General features: G+C 40.5%; 1 protein-coding gene across 2 annotated transcripts in view; it reads left to right on the forward strand.

Moving 5' to 3' along the window:
- KTN1 (kinectin 1) overlaps nucleotides 1-22,990 on the forward strand; it is a 270,856-nt gene that overhangs the window by 80,773 nt on the left and 167,093 nt on the right. For both annotated transcript variants that reach the window (XM_033950824.1, XM_033950825.1), the window contains exons 9-14: nucleotides 3,605-3,737; nucleotides 9,028-9,103; nucleotides 18,796-18,950; nucleotides 19,533-19,601; nucleotides 22,298-22,335; nucleotides 22,495-22,585. In XM_033950824.1, the coding sequence (XP_033806715.1) occupies nucleotides 3,605-3,737; nucleotides 9,028-9,103; nucleotides 18,796-18,950; nucleotides 19,533-19,601; nucleotides 22,298-22,335; nucleotides 22,495-22,585 (562 nt within the window). The remainder of the gene's footprint in view (nucleotides 1-3,604; nucleotides 3,738-9,027; nucleotides 9,104-18,795; nucleotides 18,951-19,532; nucleotides 19,602-22,297; nucleotides 22,336-22,494; nucleotides 22,586-22,990) is intronic.

Genomic DNA, 22,990 nt, shown 5'->3' on the forward strand with positions numbered 1-22,990 from the left:
ACTGGTGGATTGGCCCATAATCCCTCTGGATTGTGGTGATGGCAGATGCCAACCTTCAGAGCTAGGGTGCTTATTGCAGTCATTGTCCTGTTTCGGGGTAGGACATCCTCACAGAGAAAGTGGTCCACTGCCTGGTGGAGCTCAGGGCCATTTGTTTGGCTTAGATGAGGCTGCAGAAGACTCCAGAGAACTGAGCGGTCAAGGTCTTCTCTGACTATGTGGTGGCAGTAGTCTATGTCAATCACCAGGGAGGGACCAAGAGCACCCCTCTGGCTCAGGAAGTCAGCCTTTTTCTTGAGTGGAATATTTTCTCCCAGCGCTGACAGCAATGCATGTGGCGAGAGTGGACAACGTGCAAGCAGACCTCCTCAGCGGATGGTCTCTGAATCCAGGCGAGTGGATCTGGTTCCCACAGGCATTTCAGATGATTATGGAGCGCTAGGGCAGTCCACACGTCGATCTCATGGACACTTCATGATACAGGAAGGTGCTTTTCTTCTTCTGTTGAAGTTCCGAGCCCAGAAGCGGATGACTTGACATGCTGGTGCAGGTCTGGCCGCAGGAGTTTTCTCCTGTCAGTTTTTACTCCTGGGCCGTTGGTTTTGTCCTTCAGAGGATTTTGGTTCTTTCAAGTTTCAAGTTTATTAGGTTTTTATGTACCGCCTATCAAGGTTATCTAAGCGGTTCTACAATCAGGTACTCAAGCATTTTCCCTGTCTGTCCCGGTGGGCTCACAATCTATCTAACGTACCTGGGGCTATGGAGGACTGAGTGACTTGCCCAGGGTCACAAGGAGCAGCGCGCGGGTTTGAACCCACAACCCCAGGGTGCTGAGGTTGTAGCTCCATCCACTGCGCCACACACTCTTCTTCTTGGCCGTGTTATGGTGGTGGCTTCAGCTACTTTGCACAGGCGTGTGGGTCGTAGCCTTTGGGCTGAGTACTTCTTTGGACCCTTTCATGCAAGGTTCAGTTACCATGCCAGTTCGGGACTTTTGCTCTGCTGACATGGCTCTTAAGCATGTGTCTTTTAAACATAAGAAATGTTCTCCCCTTGTTTTTGAGGCTCTTCTAAAGTCTAACAAGTCGTCCAGGGGATCGGCATACGCTACTGTGTGGAAGGCCTTCCAATATTGATGCGTCTGAGACCAGGTGAATCCGTATTCAGCTCCGATCTCACTGATGCTCGCCTTTCTTCCTGTGGGAAAGATACTGGTTTTACGGTGGCTTCTTTGTGGGTCCTGGTAGCCGGGCTCTCTTTCTTAGATCCCAGGACAGTTGGTCCTCTTTGACGGCTCATCCTGATGATGCTGAATTCTTGCAGAGGGTTCATCATGTCAGACGGCTGGTTGTCCATCCTGTCCCTGCCTCGAACCTTAGCCTGGTGCTGTCTAGCTTTATCTAGGCTCCCTTTGGCCTTCTTTCAGATGCTTCTCTGTTGGATTTGATGCTCTAGGCTATTGTTTCGGCTTTTTATGTTGCTCGGGCAGTGTGTTTGCTGCCTTTCTGCTGACAGGTTCCTTGACTCAGGACCGCCTGTTGTAGCCTCTGGATGTACGCAGGGTTCTCCTGAGTGGATGGGAGGTTACTCACGAGTTTTGCCTCTCTGACCATCTGTTTGTGCTGACTCATGTGATAAAGCAGGGTGCTCCCATTTCTAGGGCCCAGATATCAAGATAGATCCATAGGGCTTACATACTTTCTGGAAAACAGTCCCCTGTTTCCGTCAAGGCGCTTTCTTCTAGGAGTGTGGCTTCTTTGTGGTCTGAAGCTAGATCTGTCCCTCCTGAGGAGATTTGCGGGGCAGCAACGTGTTTTTTTCTTCCCACGTTTCCAAGTTTTACAGTGTGGATGTTGTTGAAAGGTAGGACTTGGTCTTTGGGTCCTCGGTCTTAGGGGCTGACGCAGCAAGCCCACCCTAGCTGTTTGGGGGGACTGCTTTTGTATGTCCCTATTGTCTAGAATAGGGATATCAAAGTCCCTCCTCGAGGGCTGCAATCCAGTTGGGTTTCCAGGATTTCCCCAATGAATATGCATGAGATCTATTTGCATGCACTGCTTTCATTGTATGGTAATAGATCTCATGCATATTCATTGGGGAAATCCTGAAAACCCGACTGGATTGCGGCCCTCAAGGAGGGACTTTGACACTCCTGGTCTAGAACAAGGGTGCTCAAAAGATTGATCGCGATCGCCTCAAAAACAGAACTCCTTTGGATCTGCACCTTTCTTATTTGGAAAACCACTAACCTAACTGCAAAAGGCCAAGTACGCAGCCTGGGAAAACTTCTCGATGCAAACCTTTCGCTCTTTTTTTTTCACATCTCTCAGGTAGTCTCCTCCTCATTCTACTATCTCTGACAGCTCCAGAAAATAAGAAACTACTTCCCAGAAACTGACTTCACCCAACTTCTCTGTGCCTTCATCCTATTCCACATGGATTACTGTAACGCACTATTTAACAGATTGATAGCAAAAAAATCTCCAGTGCCTACAGTGCATACAAAATGCAGCAATTAGATTCCTGAAAAACCTCCATGCCCACGACTCTGTCTCAGAAGCACTATCATCAGCTCACTGGCTAAGCATTACCAAACATTGTATCTTCAAGGGCCTAGTAATAACATACAAGTCCCTACACAACATGGCACCTAGCTACATATCAAACAAAATTTGTTTGTCTATGCATTATGTATGTCAATCTTGTTACCTGTTCTAAGCTTGGGGAGGAAGGGATATAAAACTAACCAAATAAATAAATAAAATCTCAGATGGACTTCAATAACGGATTTCTGTAGAATGGTGACATGGCTGCCAAACTGTGCATTCGCTAAACACTACTGGTTGGTCTCCTCACCTGGACAGTGTTTGGACATTCCATTTTACAAAATCTCTTTGCATAGTGTTTTCCACTGGAATGTATCTTTCCAAGTTGCCTAAATAGTTTACATTTCAACTCTCAGATTAGAAATCAGTTTTGTGGCTTTATATCTACAGCATGAGAGAGATTTGCATGCTTTGAGGCAGTGCATAAAAAAATCTCTGTAAAGAATATTCATTGTGGATATCCTGAAAACCCGACATGTTTGAGAACCACTGTACTAATGATAACAGCTGTTAATCGGTTCACCAGCCATTATTTGTTTGTAGAAGGACCAAAATGCACATTTTATGGCAGCAGTCTATTATAAAACAGATAGTTTCAGTCTTTAGGACCATTGTAAAACATCCCAAAAGCCTCTAGGTCTTTTGTGATGTTCGGTCATTTTAACACAAACAGGATCCATGAGCATAATCTGTGCACTATTCTTGTGTAGCTTTCATAGGTAATGTACCGCCTTTCTGTGATATGACCAAAGTGGTTTACATATTAGGCACAATCTAGATTTTGTACCTGAGACAATGGAGAGAGTTAGTTGATTTGCCCAGGGTCACAAGGAGTTGCAGTAGGAATTGAACACAGTTCCTCTGGTTCTCAACCCACTGTTCTAACCAATAGATGACTACTCCATCACTGTTTAGTGGTAAAATGTTTTATTTGTTTTTGATAACCTTGGTTACCTACAATGCCATATGTTTTTCTATGTATATATTTTTATTTTTAGGCAGTCCTCTGAACTTAATAAACTGCGCCAGGATTGTGCACGGCTTATGAATGAGTTAGCTGAAAAGAACAGTAAACTAGCTCAAGAAGAACTGCAAAAGAAGAGTGCAGAACAAGCAGTGACGCAGTTAACGGTAATGTTCATTTACACAGAGCTGAGTGAAATTAAATCTATTGAGTTAGCATAATTGTGTGCCCTTCTATCTTTGATTCTGATTCTTGGCCATTGAATTTCATCATTGCGTTTGATGGTGAAGCGTCTTCCATAAAAATAAAATAAATGGAGTGAAAATAATAGATTCCTGCTGTCATGCAAGTGGCAATGAATGAAGGAAGGACTAGATAACATGGCGCTTTCTGACGCTGTAGAGAACTGGCATGCAACTTTGTCACATTCTTTTGAATCATTAGCTCTGTTATAGAAAGTGGTGTTAAAGTGAGGTAATGCTTCTGAAGAGTTTAAAACAAGAATTACGATGTAAGGAACACCATTGTTGTAAATATCCTTGATGCATTCACTATGCAAGCATATAAGGATCAATTGGAAAATTATAAAGAAGCTACATTAGCATCGAAAAAGGAATAGTTTGATAAGAAAATAGGTGAAGCAGCATTATCCTCTACAGAACTATTCAAGATTGTCAGAAAAGTGACAACAGTATATTTGTGAATTTCAAAATGTTCCTCCACCTGCTGCTCAATTTTAGACTGAGTTTCAGTTATTGTCTGCTACACATCTTGAGTCGATAATTCAAAGTCTCAGTAACATAGAAATAGACGGCAGATAAGGGCCACGGCCCATCAAGTCTGCCCACTTCAATGACCCTCCCTATCTATCTTTGCGGATAGATCCCACATGTCTGTCCCATCTGGCCTTAAAATCTGGCCCGCTGCTAGCCTCAATAACCTGAAGTGGAAGACTATTCCAGCGATCAACCACCCTTTCGGTGAAGAAGAATTTCCTAGTGTCACCGTGCAGTTTCCCGCCCCTGATTTTCCACTGATGCCCCCTTGTTGCCACGGGACCCTTGAAAAAGAAGATATCCTCTTCCACCTTGATGCGACCTGTGAGGTACTTGAATGTCTCGATCATATCTCCCCTCTCTCTACGTTCCTCGAGTGAGTAGAGCTGCAACTTCCCTAACCGCTCCTCGTATGGGAGCTTCTTGAGTCCCGAGACCATCCTGGTGGCCATTCTCTGGACCGATTCCAGTCTCAGCACATCCTTGCGGTAATGTGGCCTCCAAAATTGCACACAGTACTCCAGGTGCGGTCTCACCATGGATCTATACAGTGGCATAATGACTTCAGGTTTACGGCTGACAAAACTCCTGCGTATGCAACCTATGATTTGCCTTGCTTTGGATGAAGCTTGCTCTACTTGATTTGCAGACTTCATGTCTTCCCTGACAATCACCCCTAAGTCTCTTTCTGCTTCAGTTTTTATCAAGATCTCGCCATTTAGGGTGTAAATCCTGCATGGATTTCGACTTCCCAGGTGCATGACTTTGCATTTTTTGGCATTGAAACTGAGTTGCCAGGACCTAGACCAGTGCTCCAGTAGAAGTAGGTCATGCATCATATCGTCTGCCATGGAATTTTTGTCTGTTGTGCTTTTGTTCACTACATTGCTTAGTTTGGCATCATCGGCGAATAATGTTATTCTCCCTCGGAGCCCTTCTGTCAAGTCTCTTATGTAGATGTTGAACAAGATCGGGCCCAGGACGGAGCCCTGTGGCACTCCATTTATCACCTCTGACATTTCGGAGGGGGTGCCATTCACCACCACCCTCTGAAGCTTACCTCCAAGCCAGTTCCCAACCCAATTGGTCAATGTGTCGCCCAAACCTAAAGACCTCATCTTGCTTAGCAACCTGCGGTGTGGTACGCTATCAAATGCTTTGCTGAAATCCAGGTAGACGATGTCCAAGGACTCACCAACATCCAGCTTCCTCGTCACCCAGTCAAAGAAGCTGATCAGGTTGGATTGGCAGGATCTCCCCTTAGTAAATCCATGTTGGCGGGGATCCCGTAGATTCTCCTCGTCCATGATCCTATCCAATTGGTGTTTGATTAGGATTTCCATTAGTTTGCTCACTATTGATGTGAGACTCACTGGTCTGTAATTTGCCATCTCCATCTTGGAGCCTTTCTTGTGGAGTGGAATGACGTTAGCTGTCTTCCAGTCCATCGGGACGTTACCTGTACTAAGGGAGAGATTGAAGAGTGCGGATAGCGGTTCCGCTAGGACATCACCCAACTCCCTGAGCACCCTAGGGTGTAGGTTGTCAGGCCCCATTGCCTTGTTGACCTTGATTTTTGACAGCTCGCAGTAGACGCTGCTGGGTGTAAACTTGAAATTACTAAACGGGTCAACTAATTTAACCCTTGTCTGTGGCTGAGGGCCGATTCCCGGTGCCTCGCGGGTGAAGACTGAGCAGAAGTATTTATTTAACAGTTAGGCTTTTTCCGAGTCCGTTTCTACATAGTCTCCGTCTGGTTTTCTGAGACGTACTATCCCGCCCGAGTTCTTATTTCTGTCACTGATATACCTGAAGAAAGATTTATCTCCTTTCTGGATGTTCTTTGCTAGAGATTCCTCCATGTGGAATTTGGCCTCCCTAACTGCTGCTTTGACGGCCCTTGACTTGGCCAGATATTCTACCCTGTGTGACCTTGATCCTTGTCTGATTGACATATATTTGTCAATCAAGGAGACCCTTGCTCCATCTTTATTACGTATTGTTAATAACTCATTGTAAGAGGGACACGTGCTTACCAGATTGATAAAAGCTACTGTTTGCCCTGTATTAAAAAGTCATCAAAATCCTGAGATGATTTCCTATCGTCCTATTTCTTCCTTAGGGTTTCTTGCAAAAATTTTAGAAAAAGCAGTCTTAATTCCGTTAGAGGAGTTTTTTGGATGAATATATAGTTTTGGATAATAATTATAGTTTTTTTTCCTGTACACTTTACTGAATTTTTCAGCCCACTTTAGAACAATTACGGATGTGTTCTGATAATGGAAAATTATTTTTGATGATATTTTTGGATATTTCTGCTGAATTCTGTACCATTAAACATCAAATCTTGCTATTGAGATTAAAAGCATTAGGTATTGATGTGACAATGTGGGATTATTTTTGTTCTTTTTTTATCTGAAAGAAGTTAGTCAGATTCAGTGGATGGGGGATGATTTTGCTTGGTGCCCTATTAATGTTGGTGCCTCAAGGATCTGCCTTATCTGTTGTTTTATTTAATATCTGTCTACAGCCTCTTTGTAAAGTTCTTTCCTAGTTAGGTCTTAACTTATCATCATACAGATGATATACATTTTTTTTACAATTGTTGGGACAACTTCAGATACCCTTGATCAATTTGAGCAATTGTTCTTGTGTAATCAATGATTGGATGGTTAGTAAACATTTGAAGTTGAACATCAGTAAAACCCAGATTTTATGTTTAGGACACTTTGCAAATTTGGATCTGTCTTTCTGAGGTGTCTCTTGATAATGTAAACATTCCTATACTAGATAAGTGTAGATATATAGGCATATTTGTTACTGCTTTGTCCTTTAAGCCCCAGGTACAAGCAGTGATCTCTAGAATTTTTGTTTCATCTGAGAGTCTTGAGGAGGCATAAGGATTATCTTCTGATAACTTTCAGTTGGTTGTAGTTGCCATAATATTCCCAATTTTTGGTTATTGTAACTCATTATATCTTGGGCTACCAACAGTACAGTTCAGGCGCTGTAGTTGTCTCAGAATGCTGCAGCTAGATCAATTACAAATGTGTCTAAATTTGATCATATTGCTCCTGTTCTTTCTGTTCTATATTGGCTGTCTTTTTTTATGCATGAATTGAATTCAAGACTTTGTGTTTGATTTATAGAGTGCTAAATAATAACAATCCTTTTGTATTGACTTAATTATTTCAGAGGTATTATATACTTTATGTTCATTGCACTCTGATATTAAATTTTTGGAAATTAAATCATTTGAAACTTCTAGCTCATCGACAATCTATGCTTTCCATTCAAGGTATAACATTGTGGAACACTCTGCCTTTAGAAGTTAGATTCCTGACTTGGGGTCTTGCAACCCGCATGGTCTTAGTGACCGTGTTTTGTGCATTTGGCCCTTTGTCTCTCCTTTGATAATCTAATCAAAAGATTTCTCCAGATAACTTAAGAAGTTACCTGGACAAACTTTCCATTTATAATTTCTCTTTTAATCACCCCCTCCCCCCCACACACAGACTGGTTTACCTTTATGAAATCCAGTTTTGTTAAGCTGGCCTGAACGTCACAACATGTGTTATTTAGTTAAATTTAACCAGGTATACTTGGCTGTGGACTTTAGCAGGGAGGTTGTCAAATGTCTATTTAATTTTAATTAGATATTTCACGATTGAATATTGGCCTCTGAAATACCATGTTTCCCTGAAAATAAGCCCTAGTTGCTGGCAGCAGCAGCAGCACTTCCCCCGCCGCTGTGCACCCCCCACCTGCTGACACATTTCTCCCTCCCATCCGAACTGCGAGACAGAAATACCTTATAACAAACTGGCAGCGTCAGCACTTGGCAGCAATCTAAACAAGCTGCTTCACGGCCTTCTATCTCCTGGGCGTTCCTCTGCTGATGATGTCATCAGCATGCCGAGTGCCGATGCTGCTGGTTTGTTATAAGGTATTCCTGTCTCGCGGTTCAGATGGGAGGAAGAGATGGGTCAGTGGGCGGAGAGGGGGCTAAAAAGATGCTACACAGGGGGATGGGAGGAAGGGAGGGATAGAAGCTGCAATGGTTCTGCTGCACAGGGCATGGGAGGGATGCCTAGATATATACTGCACAAGGGGATGGGTGAGAGGGGAGGAAAGATGCTGCACATGTGGGGGAGAGAAAGGAAATAGGAAGAATTGGGGTGGAGGAGAGGAAGGGAGAGATGATCATTACATAAAATAAAGAAAACATCCCCGAAAATAAGATCTAGTGCCTTTTTTGGGCCCCAAATTAATATGAGACAGTGTCTTATTTTGGGGGAAACAAGGTAGTAAATTAAATTTGGTGAGAAGTTTGTTCAATTTGTTGTATATTCTGAAACTTCTGTAACTTAGAATTGATATGTAATAGATATGGTGGGGAATATGCAGAATGCTGATTGCTCTCGTTTTATAATAGGATGCAGTATGTAATTATAACAGTAAGAAGCTAGTAGTACACTACTGACATACAGTGACAGTCCAAGAAAATACATTGAGCTATTACTGGCATTTCTCAGAATTCTCCAATCAAATTTGGTTTCAGAATAGCAACTTCACAAGAGATTAAGCAAAAAACAAGAGTGCTATGTGAGAGAATTCATCCTAAATGCATATTTGCATTAAATAAGACCTTTTTATCACATCCCTTTCTTTTGAATTAAAGGCTCAACATCAAGAAGCAGAGAGAAGAAGGGAGGAAATTGAGACCTATTTAAGGAAAATGACTGCACAGTATGAAGGTACTTATGTTTTATATCTGTTCAGTAAAAGTAATTCTTAAGTATTATTTCTTCATACTTTCTCAAACACAGTTGCTCAAGTAGAGATAGGAGAACTGAATACAGCTCTTTCTCCATATTCATGGTTTTGGTATTCGTGAATTTGGTTATTTGCAGGTCTCAAAACAAGCTGCCTCCTTCCTGCTTCCACAGCTTACCCTCAAAGCCCTGGTGGTGTAGCAGTGAAGCAGGGCAGGAGCGATCTTCCTACGCTCCTGCCCTGTGCAGATCTGCCGTAAAAAATGGCTGCCTCAATTTCCCACGGCGGTCTTGTGAGTTCCTGTGGTCTCACGAGACTAACGTGGGAACTTGAGGCAGCCATTTTTGATAGTGGATTTGCACGGGGCAAGAACGTAGGAAGATCGTTCCTGTCCTATTTCACTGCTAGACCACCAAGGCTTTAAAGGTAAGCTGTGGAGGGGTCTGAGAGGTGGGAGGGAGTCAGAGTGGATGCCCTAAAGTTATTTGTGATTTTTTGGTATTCGTGAGGGGGCGGTGCCCCTAAACCTTGTGAATATTTATTTATTTCGATTTCTATCCCGTTGTCCCCAAAGAGCCCAGAACGGGTTACAGGTTTAACATACATAGTATATAGTTAACAGGTTACAATTTACACTAGATTAGCCATAATTTTAGTACACGTTTCCAATACAAAATTTTTTCTACTAGACACATATTTAGGGTCTAATACTAATATACAGTTTACTGGTTAAAATTTACCCTGGTTATTCTACAATGCAAGTTTTATCCTAATTGACAAATAGACAGACAGGTTGGATTTGCTTTCCTTAGATGATACATAATGGGTTCTGGTACCAATGTACATTTCTTTGTAGTCCATCAGTCAAGGGTAGGAGTTAGGTGAAGAGGTATGTTTTTATTGCTTTCCTAAAGTTGAGGAATCCTTCAAGGGATCTGATCGGCAGGGGAAGCCGATTCCAATGGCTTGGTATGTAGTGGGAGTATGAATGTCGTTTTATGGTTTTACATTTGCAGGGCAAGACCAGGGGGGGTTTTGAGCCGTATTTCAGCCTGGGAGCGGAGAGACCGGTTCGGTACATAAGGAGGAAGCTTAGCCATCACATAGCCCGGTGCCATGTCATGCAAGGATTTGAATGCTAGAATCAGACCCTTGAAAACACAACGTTTAGCTACGGGTAGTCAGTGAGCAGACGCTAGAGCTTGGGAGACAGGGTCGCAGGCACGGAGGTTTTTTAGAAGCCTGATTGCTGCATTTAGAACACACTGAAGTCGATGGATGTTCTTTGCCGTGAGACCATTGAATAGCGCAAATGAAGGGAGGCTGTACTTACTGTTGTCTTATTGAGTTAAAATGTATTTTTACCCGAGGTTTCTGGGGCTTGGGGAAGGTCCCAGGACAATTTATTAATTTTATTTAAAAAAATTTCTATGCCAAAAATCTCAGTGGTTTCCAAAATAAGATTCATAAGGGCTACATTATTGGTGCCCCAGGCATGGTAGTTGCACATTTAGTGTGACACTGGCTGGTCTGGGCTACAGGAGGGTATAGGGAGGCCAGTACATCAGAGTAGAAGAGTTCCTATGTCGCCCTTAGCGAGCAGCAGCACCAAAGCATGCTCCTCATGCTGCTCAGCAGCTGAAGAAACTGCGTCGGCCACAGCAGTGACTGATCGACCGGGTTAGAAGTGGTGCAGGAGCGCGGAAAGCTCGCTCCTGCCCACTGCACCTCTGGATCACCAGGGATTGGCAGAGCAGGTACGATGGATGGGGCAGGGTGCAGAGCCTGGTGATGGCCTGCAATAAGTCTGGGAGTGGGGTGCTGGCCCAAATATAAAATGGGACTCCCATTTTTGTGCCACTGTTTTGGCCCCAAAATCTCGGTTTATATTCAAGTATATACAGTATTTATTTAAAGGAATGAGACTGTTTGAAAGGACAAGAAGGGGAATATACTAATGGCTTGTGATAATATTCTCATGGTCATGATCTAGCAGCAGCAGGATCTAACAAGTTCTAAACTGCTGTCTTAGTCATTTGGGAGGGAGCTGTGAGTCAGAGTTTGTGTGTGGATGTGGTTTTCTGGTGAGAGAAAATGTAGAAGAAATTAAAATGTAATGTTGGGAAAAGGTGATAGAGAAAGTATGTGTAGGAGAGAAGTGGTTTTAGAAAATAGTTAATCTTTTTTGTGACTCCCAGTTGGCTGAGTGAATGATCTGATGGAAAGATAGAGAGGAAACTAAGAATTAACTTGTCACCATTAAATCTCATGTAATACTAAAAATGTTGTGCAGTCTCTGGCATTCTGAGAGTGTGGCTAGCAAAAATTGTGGCCTGAATTAACTTTTTGAACTATGGCTCACTGAAATCATTTATGTAGAAAAATACATTCTGTGAGAGCATCAGACAGGAAATTCTGGTTGGTGATTATATTTGTAACTATACGATTGAGTTTAAAGTGAGAGGGTGAGAATGGTAGTAAAAAGTTGTTAATGGAAGTAAAGTTTGGTTTGGTTTACTGTCTAATTATATTAGATTTTGGGTTAACTAGAGAAAAATAAATGTGAAGAGACAGTACAAAGGTGTAGGAAGGCAGGGTTTTCTTTCCTTTCATTTTGTTAGTCAGGAAAGTAGGTCAAGAAGGGTAATACCTGCAAGAAATTCCGATGTTGCAGGAGGCTATTAAAGACTACAAAGCCAGCCAGTGCAAGAGGGAGAGCTTCCTGGAAACAGAGAATTGGACCAGAGCTTAGTGATTAACCTCACCTTTTACAAAGCTGCGCTAACTTCCCCGAAGCTCATAAGCATTTAAAGGGCTTTGAGGCTTTTGCTGCACGGCTTTGTAAAAGAGGGGGGTAAATAAATACAGTAAATGAATATGCACACAAGAAAAAAAAAGTGACTTAAATGTTAACAGATATCAAGAAAATAAAAAGAGAAAGGTAGATTATGTAGTACCTACCTATTTTAGGATCTTGCGTGTGAGAATAGGGCTGTCCAGAAAATCCTAAAGTTGGAAAAACTGAAGTTTTCCCCATAAATTTGATTGTGCTTGATCAGAAAATATTTTCAAAAATTTTTTTAAAGCCCATCCTGGAGTCCCTCAAAGATACTGATTACATAAAACTCCATATTTCTTAAAATTTGCTATTATTTTTGCTTAATACAGAGCAAATTTCTTGGTATGATAGCTATAACTTATGTATTCACATTCAGCAATGATGTATTGATAAAAAAAACATTTTATGTCATCTATTTTATTGAACCCCCCCCCCCAATAAATCAGTATAGAAATAACACTAGTGTCTCCAATATGCTTATTACAAGTGGGGTGGGAGATTCTGGTGGGTAGGGGGGGTTGGTTTTTGTGGGTCTTCGTGAAGGAAGAAGCGAATGACCTGACTGTTCATGCTCTTTTTCTTATTAATTGTTGTTGGTATGTTGTTATACTGCTTGATTTTGTATATCTGAAAAATTAATAAAAATAATTAAAACAACAAGTGGGGTTGAATTCCTTAGAGCCCCACAAAAGAATAGGAAAACATTTCTCTTGTCATAAAAAGACATTTTATGCAAAAACATCTAGCAGTATTTTATTAAATGAACCTTCAGTATCTGCACTTTATTGTGGAAAATAACAAAACTTTAACATGGTTAAACACGTACATAGTTATACGTATACATTTTGGTGTAGCCATCTATCAGTGAGGTTCCAACCAAGCATTCGATGTCTTCTTGAGATAGTGAGGATAAAGCCTGTTATGCTTCTCAACTCCTTGCCACAAGGCTTCACTACTATTATTAATTATTTCTATAGTGCTACCAGACATACGCAGCGCAATACAAAGTCACAAAGAAAACAATCCCTGCTCAAAAGAGCTTACAATCTAAATAGACAAGATAGACAAGCAGGATGTCATGGATGCAGTTAAGGGGAGTGGTTAATCTGCTGTATGGATTGGTGGGCAATGAGTAGGATTATGGATTGATGGCTAAATCAAAAAGGTGGGTTTTCAGTCTGTTTTTAAACAAGGAAAGGGGGCTTGGCAGACAAACTCATGGAATTTATTTCAGGCATAGGTTACAGCTAGATGAAAGGAATGAAGTCTGGATTTGGCAGTGGAGGAGAAGGGTACAGCTAAGAGCAGCTTATCTGAGGAACGGAGTTCTCTGGGAGGTGTATAAGGAGAGAGAAAAGAGATATTGAGGGGCAGCAGAATGAACACTTGTAGGTCAGCAGTAGGAGCTTGAACTGTATGTGCCAGTGTAGGGAGCCAGTTAAGTGATTTAAGGAGAGGGGTGACATGAGTGTAGTGAAGTTGGTAGATGAGTTGTACAGCAGAGTTTTGCACAGATTGCAGGGGGGAGAATTGGCACTGCGGGAGATGAGTTAGAAGTAGATTGCAGTAATCTAAGCATGAGATACAAGAGTGTGGACAAGGGTCCAGGTAGTGTGCTCAGAGAGGAAGGGGCAAATTTTGGTGATGTTGTAGCGATAGAAGCGACAAGCCTTAGCAGTTTGTTGAATGTGCATAGAAAATGAGAAGTTGGAATTGAAGACAACTCCAAGATTGCAAGCAAAGGAGATTGGAATGATGATTATTATTTACAGAGATGGAGAATGGAGGAAGAGGAACAGAGATTTTAGGAGGAAAGAGGAGCAGCTCAGTCTTTGAATTAGTTTCAAATGACGACAGGACATCCAGGCAGCAAGGTCAGCCAAACAGACAGACTTTTCCTTGGACTTTAGGTGAAATTTTGGGTTAGAGAGGTAGATCTGAGAGTCATTAGCATATAGGTGATACTAGAAGCCATGGGAGGAGTTCAAGGCACCAAGGAAGGAGGTGTAGAGAATTAGCCCTCCTCCGCAGTTAATTACAATCTCTAACGCTGCTGGAGATGACACCACTCTATCTCTGACTTAAATCTCTACCCAGAAAAAGCCACTCAATACAAACTCTCTATTCAAAGGGCAAAAAAAATCTTATTATTCTAAACGTATCTCTAACGCTCGCAATTCTTATGTTCTCTATTCAATTGTCCAATCACTAACATCACAGCCTAGAAGGGGCTCCTCCCAATTAGACAAACCATTGGCCCAGGATTTAGCATCATTCTTTAACAATAAAATCATACTAGTCCGTAGCACTCTCAAACAATGTCAACCTCCATCTTCACCTATCCCCCCCCCCTCTGTTGTAGCAAACCATATTCCTTTCAGCTCCTTAACTGATTTTCACACTCCATCGTTCGAAGATATTTATCGAACCATAAAAACTATGAATATCTCAAATAACCCTTCGGATTCCATCTCTCCTTTCACTCTTAAAAAACATTTTGCGATATTTGGCCCTTTTATCCACGAAATGATTAATAAAAGCTTTCAAACTGGAACTATTCCAAAATTATGGACACTGGCACTGTCATCCCTAAGCTCAAAACTATAAACTTACCAGAAGATCAATGTTCAAACTATCGCCAATCGCCCATTTGTGTCTAAAATTTAAGAAAACTGGTATTCAATCGGACTTCTTCCTTTCTTGAAAAAACTAATGCCTTCCACCTGAACCAAACTGACTTTCACCAACATCATTCCACAGAACTCTCGTTGACTGGACTGCCATCCATTATTTCAGGGACCATAGGAAATCAGTATTATTAATCTCTAGGTCTCACAGCTGCCTTTGCCACAGTAGATCACAACCTCCTCTTAAACATACTCCATTCTACTGGCATCGCAAGCACAGCTTTAAATTGGTTTCCTTCTTACTTTCAGGATCGAGAATACAAAGTAAGCTTCAATAACACTACATCGACAAACATTTCTCAAACATACAGTGTCTCTTAAGGCTCCATTCTTTCACCACTTCTGTTCAATATTTTCTTAGCACCTCTGCTCATACTTGCTCAATCAATAGGATTCACCACATTTGCTTACGCAGATGATATTCAACTACTCCACCCCCTCAACACAAATAACAAATCAGAGATCCTAGAAATCAATACCAAACTGATCCAAATCAGCACATGACTTTATCAAAACATGCTTGCACTAAATGTTAATAAAACAATATGCATACTGTTCTCAGCCTCAGATAAGAATGTTCTATCCTTATCTATCTGTATAGATTCCACACTGATTCAGATAGATACAAAGGTCAAAATATTAGGGATAATTTTGGATCAAATCTAAACTATCATGAGCAAATCAGCTCAGTTGTCAGGAAATGTTTCTATAAATTAAAACTGATATGGTCAATCACATCATTACTAGACCGCTAGACCGCCCTTTATTAAACATTCTCATTCATTCCTTAGTAATATCGCACATTGACCATTGCAATTCACTGTATCAGGGCATTACTCAGAAAGAAATCCGAAGATTACAAATTCTGCAAAATACAGCAGTTAAACTCATATACCATACAAAAAAATTTGACCATGTGATTCCTCTACTGCGTGATGCATGCTGGCATCCCATCCCCCACCACATCACATTCAAGATTCTACTTCTCACTTAGAAAAGAAAACACTCCAACATCCCATCCTTTATTGACAAACATCTGATCCCCTATACTATAACTCGGACACTACGTTCTAATAATCAAGATCTATTGGTGGTCCCTTCCACACGTGAGATTTTCTGAGATTCCACCAGGAAAGCAATATTTTCCATGATGGTGCCTTCACTCTGGAATTCTCTTCCCCTTTTTATCAAACAAGAGCACTTACAAAAACAATTTCGGTCCAAAATCAAAACCTTCCTGTTCAAGGACGCCTTTAATACTTAATACTTGAGCCTCTTTCTCGCTGCTCAAAATTTCTCACCAGGCTCACCACCAAACGCTTCTTTTGATGCGAACCCCACCCTCGTGTACTACTGCCCTTGCCCTGTTCAACAGTTTTTTCTTTTTTTTTTATCTCAATGTATTTTTCACTTCCTAATGTCTCCCTTCTCCTATCCAGTCAATCTTATTGGTTCTGACACCCCCCTTGTAAAATTTATTTACCTGTATATTTTTTATTTTTATATATGTTTTTATTTCTTAAATGACTGTAAATTGTCTAGATAAATCACTGATAGATGGTATATCAAATGAATAATAAACTTGGAAAAGAAGAGGTCCTAAGACAGAACCTTGGGGAATGCCAACTGCTAGCGGGGTAGCAGCAGAAGTGGACCCACAAACACATACACTAAAGGTGTGTTGGGAGAGGTAGGAGGCAATCTAGGAGAGGACAGATTGTGGAATCCAAGCAAGGACAGTGTATCAAGGAGGAAGCTGTCATTAACAGTATCAAAGGCAGCAGACAGGTCAAGAAGGATGAAGATAGAGTAAAGGCCCTTAGATCTGGCCATAGTCACAGTAGACATTGGTGAGGGCAGTCTCTGTAGAGTGTTGGGGGCAAAAGCTAGATTGTAGAGGATCAAGAATCTGTTTAGTTGAAAGGAAATCCAGGCAGCGCCAGAGAACAGCACGCTCGAGTAGTTTGGATAGGAACGGAAGAAGGGAGACAGGGCGATAGTTGAACAGACAGGTGGGGTCCAGTGAGGGTTTTTTGAGAAGCAGCTTAATCACTGCATGTTTGAAGTCAGAGAGGGAAGAAAAGTCAGCAGTAGTTGATGGAGTATTGAGAGGCTGGGACTAGGCAAGAGGAGCTTCCTGAGTTGTTTGGGGTGAAGGATGAAGGGGCAGTGCGAGTTTGAAGTTCAGCAGAGTGGATGATGGGTAGGGGAGAAGGATGTGACTTTGTAGTGAATTCAAGGGCGCTCTTGTGGACCTTGTCATGGAAGTAATTAGCTGAAGGCGTGATTTGGAAGTGGGGACACTTTGAGGAGGGAGTTCAGTGTGGCAGAGAGACAATGGGGGTTGGAAGAAAGGGAGTTAATTAGTTGGATGTAGTCTTGCTTGACCTGTGTAAGTGCAAAATTAAAGGAGGTCAGCATAAAGTGAAGAAAGTTAGCATGTGTGCGAGATTTGAGCCAAAGGTGCATGGCACAGCGGGTACAGGAACATAAGTAGCGGATACTGGGAGTGAGCCAAGCCAAGCAGAGCCTAACAAAGTAAGGAACAGGGGGAGCAAGGATGTCCAGAGCAGAGGAAAGAATAGAGTTATACGGTGAGATAGCTTCGTGGGCAGACTTGGATAACATAGTGGAGGCAAGGAGAGGTGAAACAGTGATTGAGAGCATGGAAGGATCAAGGGCTTGAAGATTTCAAAACCTGTTGGGGGTGACTGAGCATGGCTGAAGGGGAGGATGAGTAATTGTGAAGGTTATCAGATGATGATCAGAGATGGAGAGCAGTGAGGTAGAGAAATTAGAGAAAGAGAGAGCAGTTGGAGAAAAAGACAAGATCAAGGCAGTGGCCATCCCGGTGAGGGAAGGGGGAGGGGGTGGTAGTGAAAAAAATGAAATTACTTTTGATCGGATCGAAAGCAGAAGCTTATCAGGATCATTCTTTTGAAGTGAATAATCTGTTTTACAGATTGGAGTTGTCTTTGAAGATCCTTGGCATAGTTCTACATTGGAATTTAACAATAATAAACATATAAACCCTCTCGTCAGAAGTTGTTTTTGTTGATGCCTAAGCTATAACAAATTCAGAAATATCTAACTCGGGACAGATTCAGATTTGGAGTGCAGACCTTGATTTTGTCCAAGTTAGATTATTGTAATATTGTTTATCTAGGGTGCTCTAAGGTTCTGACAAGAAAGTTATAAACCATACAAAATACAGTAGACTCTCTGTTAACCAGAACTCAATTAACCAGAACTCACAAGCAGAAAAAAAATTCTAAGAAATACTGTAATACTTTAAATAAAAATGAAAATAAAATCAAGTACGTCCATGCTTTGCCTACCACGTCTGGTAGTTTATCTGGAACTGTTTATGTTACAGCATAATATGGGGTATAGTATAAGTTAGGCCTATTTTTATAGTAATTCTCAAGCAACCAGAAACTACATTTATCTGGCATCTATTAATCCCCTTGGGTGCCGGTTATCTGAGAGTCTACTGTACATCAGTTCAGTTGATATGTTCTCTTAAGAAATTTGATAGAATTACCCCTTTTGTTTAATTACAACATGGCTACCCAAAGATACTGATCTTTTTAAAATTATACTGTTTAGTAGTCAAAATTATTCATGGAATGGCTCCAATTGACATGTATTTAATTGACAATTTTTCAATCTTTAAGTATAGAACTCAGTTTTTTTTAAAAAATTTCCCTTCTGTCTTATAAGAGCTTAAGGTTTAAAAGTTTTTTCTTCAATGTTTTCATATGAGGCTGCTAAATTTTGGAATATTTCACTGCTTTTCGCAAAAGTGTTTAACTATTTTATTTAAAAAGTATTTTATTACTAATTACAATCTTAAGGTCTTGTAATTTTTATAACAACTTTGTTATTTCTGTTAAGTATTACAAGTATTCTATCCAAATGTATTTGGTTATTTGTTCAAATTTATAGTTCTTGTTTTCTAATTTTTTTTTTTTACTGGCTCTTTGATTTTTATAGTCCATCTTGAATGAAAATTTGGTGTAGGTGGAATATAAACTATGGGTAATGTGTAAAAATAATTTATGGTAGTGAATGCTCACTTTAGTGCAACAAGAATTAAGGGCAACCATTTTTAAATGTTTTAAAAGATCATTTATCTGCACTGCAGACATACAGGCTAAGTCACTGTCCAAAGAGAATGAAATCAAGAGTCTACACAGTAAACTGACTGACACAGTTGTATCTAAGCAGCAGCTGGAACAAAGAATAATGGAAGATCAACAAACAAGGGTGACTGAAGATTCACTCAAAATTCAGATGCAGGTACTGCCCTTCTGCTTTGATATTACGTGTCCAACAAGCACATATTTTTAGTGAGTGGAGTGATATTTTTCAGTCCATTTTCTAATGGTCAGTTTTCTATTATCTTTGTAAGCAGTTGTTTTTGAACTTAATGTTTTTTGTAAAAATGTGTTCAATATGCAAAATCTTAAGTCAAAGCTCCTTATGGATAGCAGATATTCTGCAATGACAACAGGAATAATCAGCCACAAGTGGGTATTACCTGAGGACACCAAGATAGTGTTGTTAGTGAAGTAGATGTGATTGTGTATGTGTGATTGAACCCTGCCATCTGTGGAGAATATCTGCTTTCTTTGTTGATAAGCTGGATGTATTCAGTCACACAAGTAGGTGATTCGCAAGCTAAGGGTTGCTTCAGAATCGGAGAAAATTCCTGATGTTTTGTATTTCCCTGAACTTCTGAGGGAGCTGCATGATAAATAGACTATTTCTCAAGAAGCCTGAAGGGTTGAATTTCATCTTGCTAAGGAACATTTTTGTGAATTATGTTACTTATTTCACTTCATCTTTTTTTTTCTTTGCTGCTGCTTTTACACTCTGAAGGAACTGTTGGAGCAGAATGAGCTAATGAAAGTTGAGATACAAAATTGTCACAAACAGTTGACAACCCAGGTATTATTCTCTATTCTACTTTACATTTTTATAAATTGTAATGTTAACCATGCCACTGAGAAACCAAAGTAAAAATCTTAATTGCTTATTCCTGAGCAGTATTCTCTAGCTTAATTAGTCAATAAAAGCTTTTTCCCAAAAGATCTATATAGGCAGTTTTCATTTGTCATGTAATTCATTTGAAAATTATTTCATTAACTAACATCTACATAAAAACAACAACAACTTTTAACTACTAAGTTCTTTAGACTATATCTTTATAAGGTAAATTAGAGGGTGGAATTGGTACCAAGAGAGCATTAAAATGAGGCAGGTACCTCTTCTCTTTTCATGGCACACTCTTGAATTTTGCTTTACCTAATGGTCCGTATAGTGACATCTAAATATGGCTCAGATAATTATTCTCCCGAAACTGGGGAAGGAACCTACCCATTCGGAATCTTATCGGCCCATCTCTTTGCTTAATTTTGAAATGAAACGTTTAGCTAAAATTTTGGCCAATCATTTGGCAGGGGTTTTTCTGCAAATTATCCATGAATCTCAAGTGGATTTTGTCCATGGCTGCTCAGAGGCATAAAATCTGAGGAAAATTTTGACTTCTCTTGAATACTGCACTAAGGTCGGCTTTCCTTCCCTGCTTATCAGTTTCAATGCTGAGAAGGCATGTGACGGATTCGATGGGATTACTTGTTTGCTACTCTGAACCACTGTGGCTCTGAGGGATATTTCGGGTCAGCCATCTTTATGCTTCTCGGCAAGCACTGCTTTGGGTTAATGCTTGTAGATCCTTGCTCTTTGAGATCCATAAGGGCACTAGGCAGGGATGCCCCCTTTCACATTTGTTGTTTATTTTGTCTTTAGATCCTCTCATCTGGGATGTCCATGCAAATCCTGATGTGAAAGGTATAAAAACTGGAGACCAATGCTTTAAATTGGCCACCTTTGCGGATGATCTTTTGGCTCATATTGCAGAGCCTAGATGTGGAGTACAGTGATTTTGCGGGGTTTCATTTAAACCTTTGTAAATCAGAGGCTTTGCCTTCCACAGAGGACTTAAACACTCAGTGGGGTGACTCCTTTCTGTTACGCTGGGCATCGGATTCCTTTCAGTACCTGGGCATATATCTCTTGGTTAATACGCTCCAGCTATATTCTGCTAATATTCCTAGACTCCTTATGGATACAAAGACCCAACTTGAGGCCTGAGATGACTTGCCTTTGATGCTTCTGGGGCTGCATGGTGATTTTCCTGCGCTGGTTATACGTCTTGCAAACCATTCCCATAAAATTGTTGAAGATTGCCACCATTTAGATTGTTTATTGACTTGCTTTTGTTGGAATCGCTACAAGCTGAAGCTTGTTATAGTTATTTAGTGGGTGGATGGGCACAGGACTGTTTAAGCCTCCCCAATTTTGACCTTTACAATGAGGCTTGTTTAAAGGGCTTCGGGGCTTTTGCCGCACAGCAGCTGCTAGCGCGGCTTGTAAAAGAGGCTGCTAGTCAGGTTTTCAATATTTTCCCCAATGAATATGCATGAGATGTATTTGCATGTATTACCTCCATTGTATGCAAATCTCATTCATTTTCACTGTGGAAATCCTGAGAACTTGACTGGAGTTGTAGCCCTTTAGGACTGACATTGAGCACCCTTGCACTACATGCTAGCTGAATCCTTCACCTCGATCACATATTGAGAACATAAGTAATGCCTCTGCTGGGTCAGACCAGAGGTCAATCATTCCCAGCAGTCCGCTCACGCGGCGGCCCATCAGGTCCAGGACCTGTATAGTAATCCTCTATCTATACCCTTCTATCCCCTTTTTCTTCAGGAAATCATCCAATCCCTTCTTGAACCCCAAAACCGTACTCTGTCCGATCACGCCCTCTGGAAGCGCATTCTAGGTGTCCACCACCCTCTGGGTGAAGAAGAACTTCCTAGCATTGGTTTTGAATCTGTCCCCTTTTAATTTTTCCGAATGCCCTCTCGTTCTTGTAGTCTTTGAAAGTTTGACGAATCTGTCCCTCTCCACTTTCTCTGTGCCCTTCATGATCTTGAAAGTCTCTATCATATCCCCTCTAAGTGGATATCCTCACCCAATACAGAAAGGGAACCATAAAACATATAGCCAAAAATTGAAATGCATAAAAGTCATTCCAGTCTTTCATTTTGTTGTACTGTCAAGTTATTTTTTTGTATATGTACCAGTTTACCATAGGATTTTAGTCTTAAAAATAACTCTGCACTTGTTGAGTACAGATGAGACTAACAAACGTTTTAACATGCAGCTTTCAGGGCTGCTAAATTATTTTCCTTGGATAGTTTTTATTGTATATTTTGATGGATAACTAGTTCATTTTGTTTAGTACTTTTTAACACTTATGGAATCACATTTGCAGTGGTTCAGTTCTTATGTCCATAGACATGATAAAATTTAAGAAGAATCCAAAGTGGAATTTGATACATTGAAAGTGACCTCAAGCTGATGATGCTGAGGCTTTCCATAGGGCTCCATTGAAAAGTGCTAATAATTTTTTACTTTTTCCCCTAAGGTTATTTAATATGTTTTTATTTATTCACTTGATTTTTTTTTAACAAAATTTCACTAAGAGAAAGTGACTATTATTAAAGTTGAAAATCAAAATATTCTTAACAATATCTCTTCACATTCTCCTGAGAATGTTCTCTCTTTTTTAGGCCTCTACATCAGTTCTTGTGGAAGAACTCCAAAAAGCGTAAGCTACCTTTGTTTTTATACTGGTTTACTTAAAGATGAGGGTTTGATCTTTCCAAGCTTTTAATTGGTTTATGCTTGAACTGTTGTCTGAGGAATCAGATTTGTTTCATTTTGAAAATGTATATTATAAGCAATGATTGTTTCATTATTTTTGAAGCATTGCAGAGAAAGGCAAACAGATAAAACAGACGGAGGATTCCTTAGCAAAGGAACATGCTCATTTAACAAACAGTGAAGAAGAACTCAAGGTGCGGTGAACTGTCCTTTGCAAAATCATGATGATTTTTTTTTTTTTTTTACTGTTTCTGTTTTACTGTTGACTTGTTTTTTTATCATGAATTTTTAAAAATCATAACACACAAGCTTATTGTTTAATAACTTGCTCTGCCCTTCAAACAGAGCTAGTCAATTGTAATTTTTATTTTTGGAATAAAGTACAAATGGATAGCTATACAAAGTTGTCAGTATACAAATGGATACAAAGCTATACACAGATGCCAGTACACTGAACTGTACTAATCAAGTAGCAGTTGTTGAGAAATTAGGTCTTACCTGATGATGATTTTCTTTTCTTTAGTCCTTCAGACTATTTCAGAAAAGTGGGTGTTATGGCCATGGACCAGCATGTAGATCTGGAGAGCTTAGAATTGTTA

Source organism: Geotrypetes seraphini, chromosome 7 (assembly GCF_902459505.1).
Source record: "Geotrypetes seraphini chromosome 7, aGeoSer1.1, whole genome shotgun sequence".
Classification (NCBI taxonomy): Eukaryota; Metazoa; Chordata; class Amphibia; order Gymnophiona; family Dermophiidae; genus Geotrypetes; species Geotrypetes seraphini.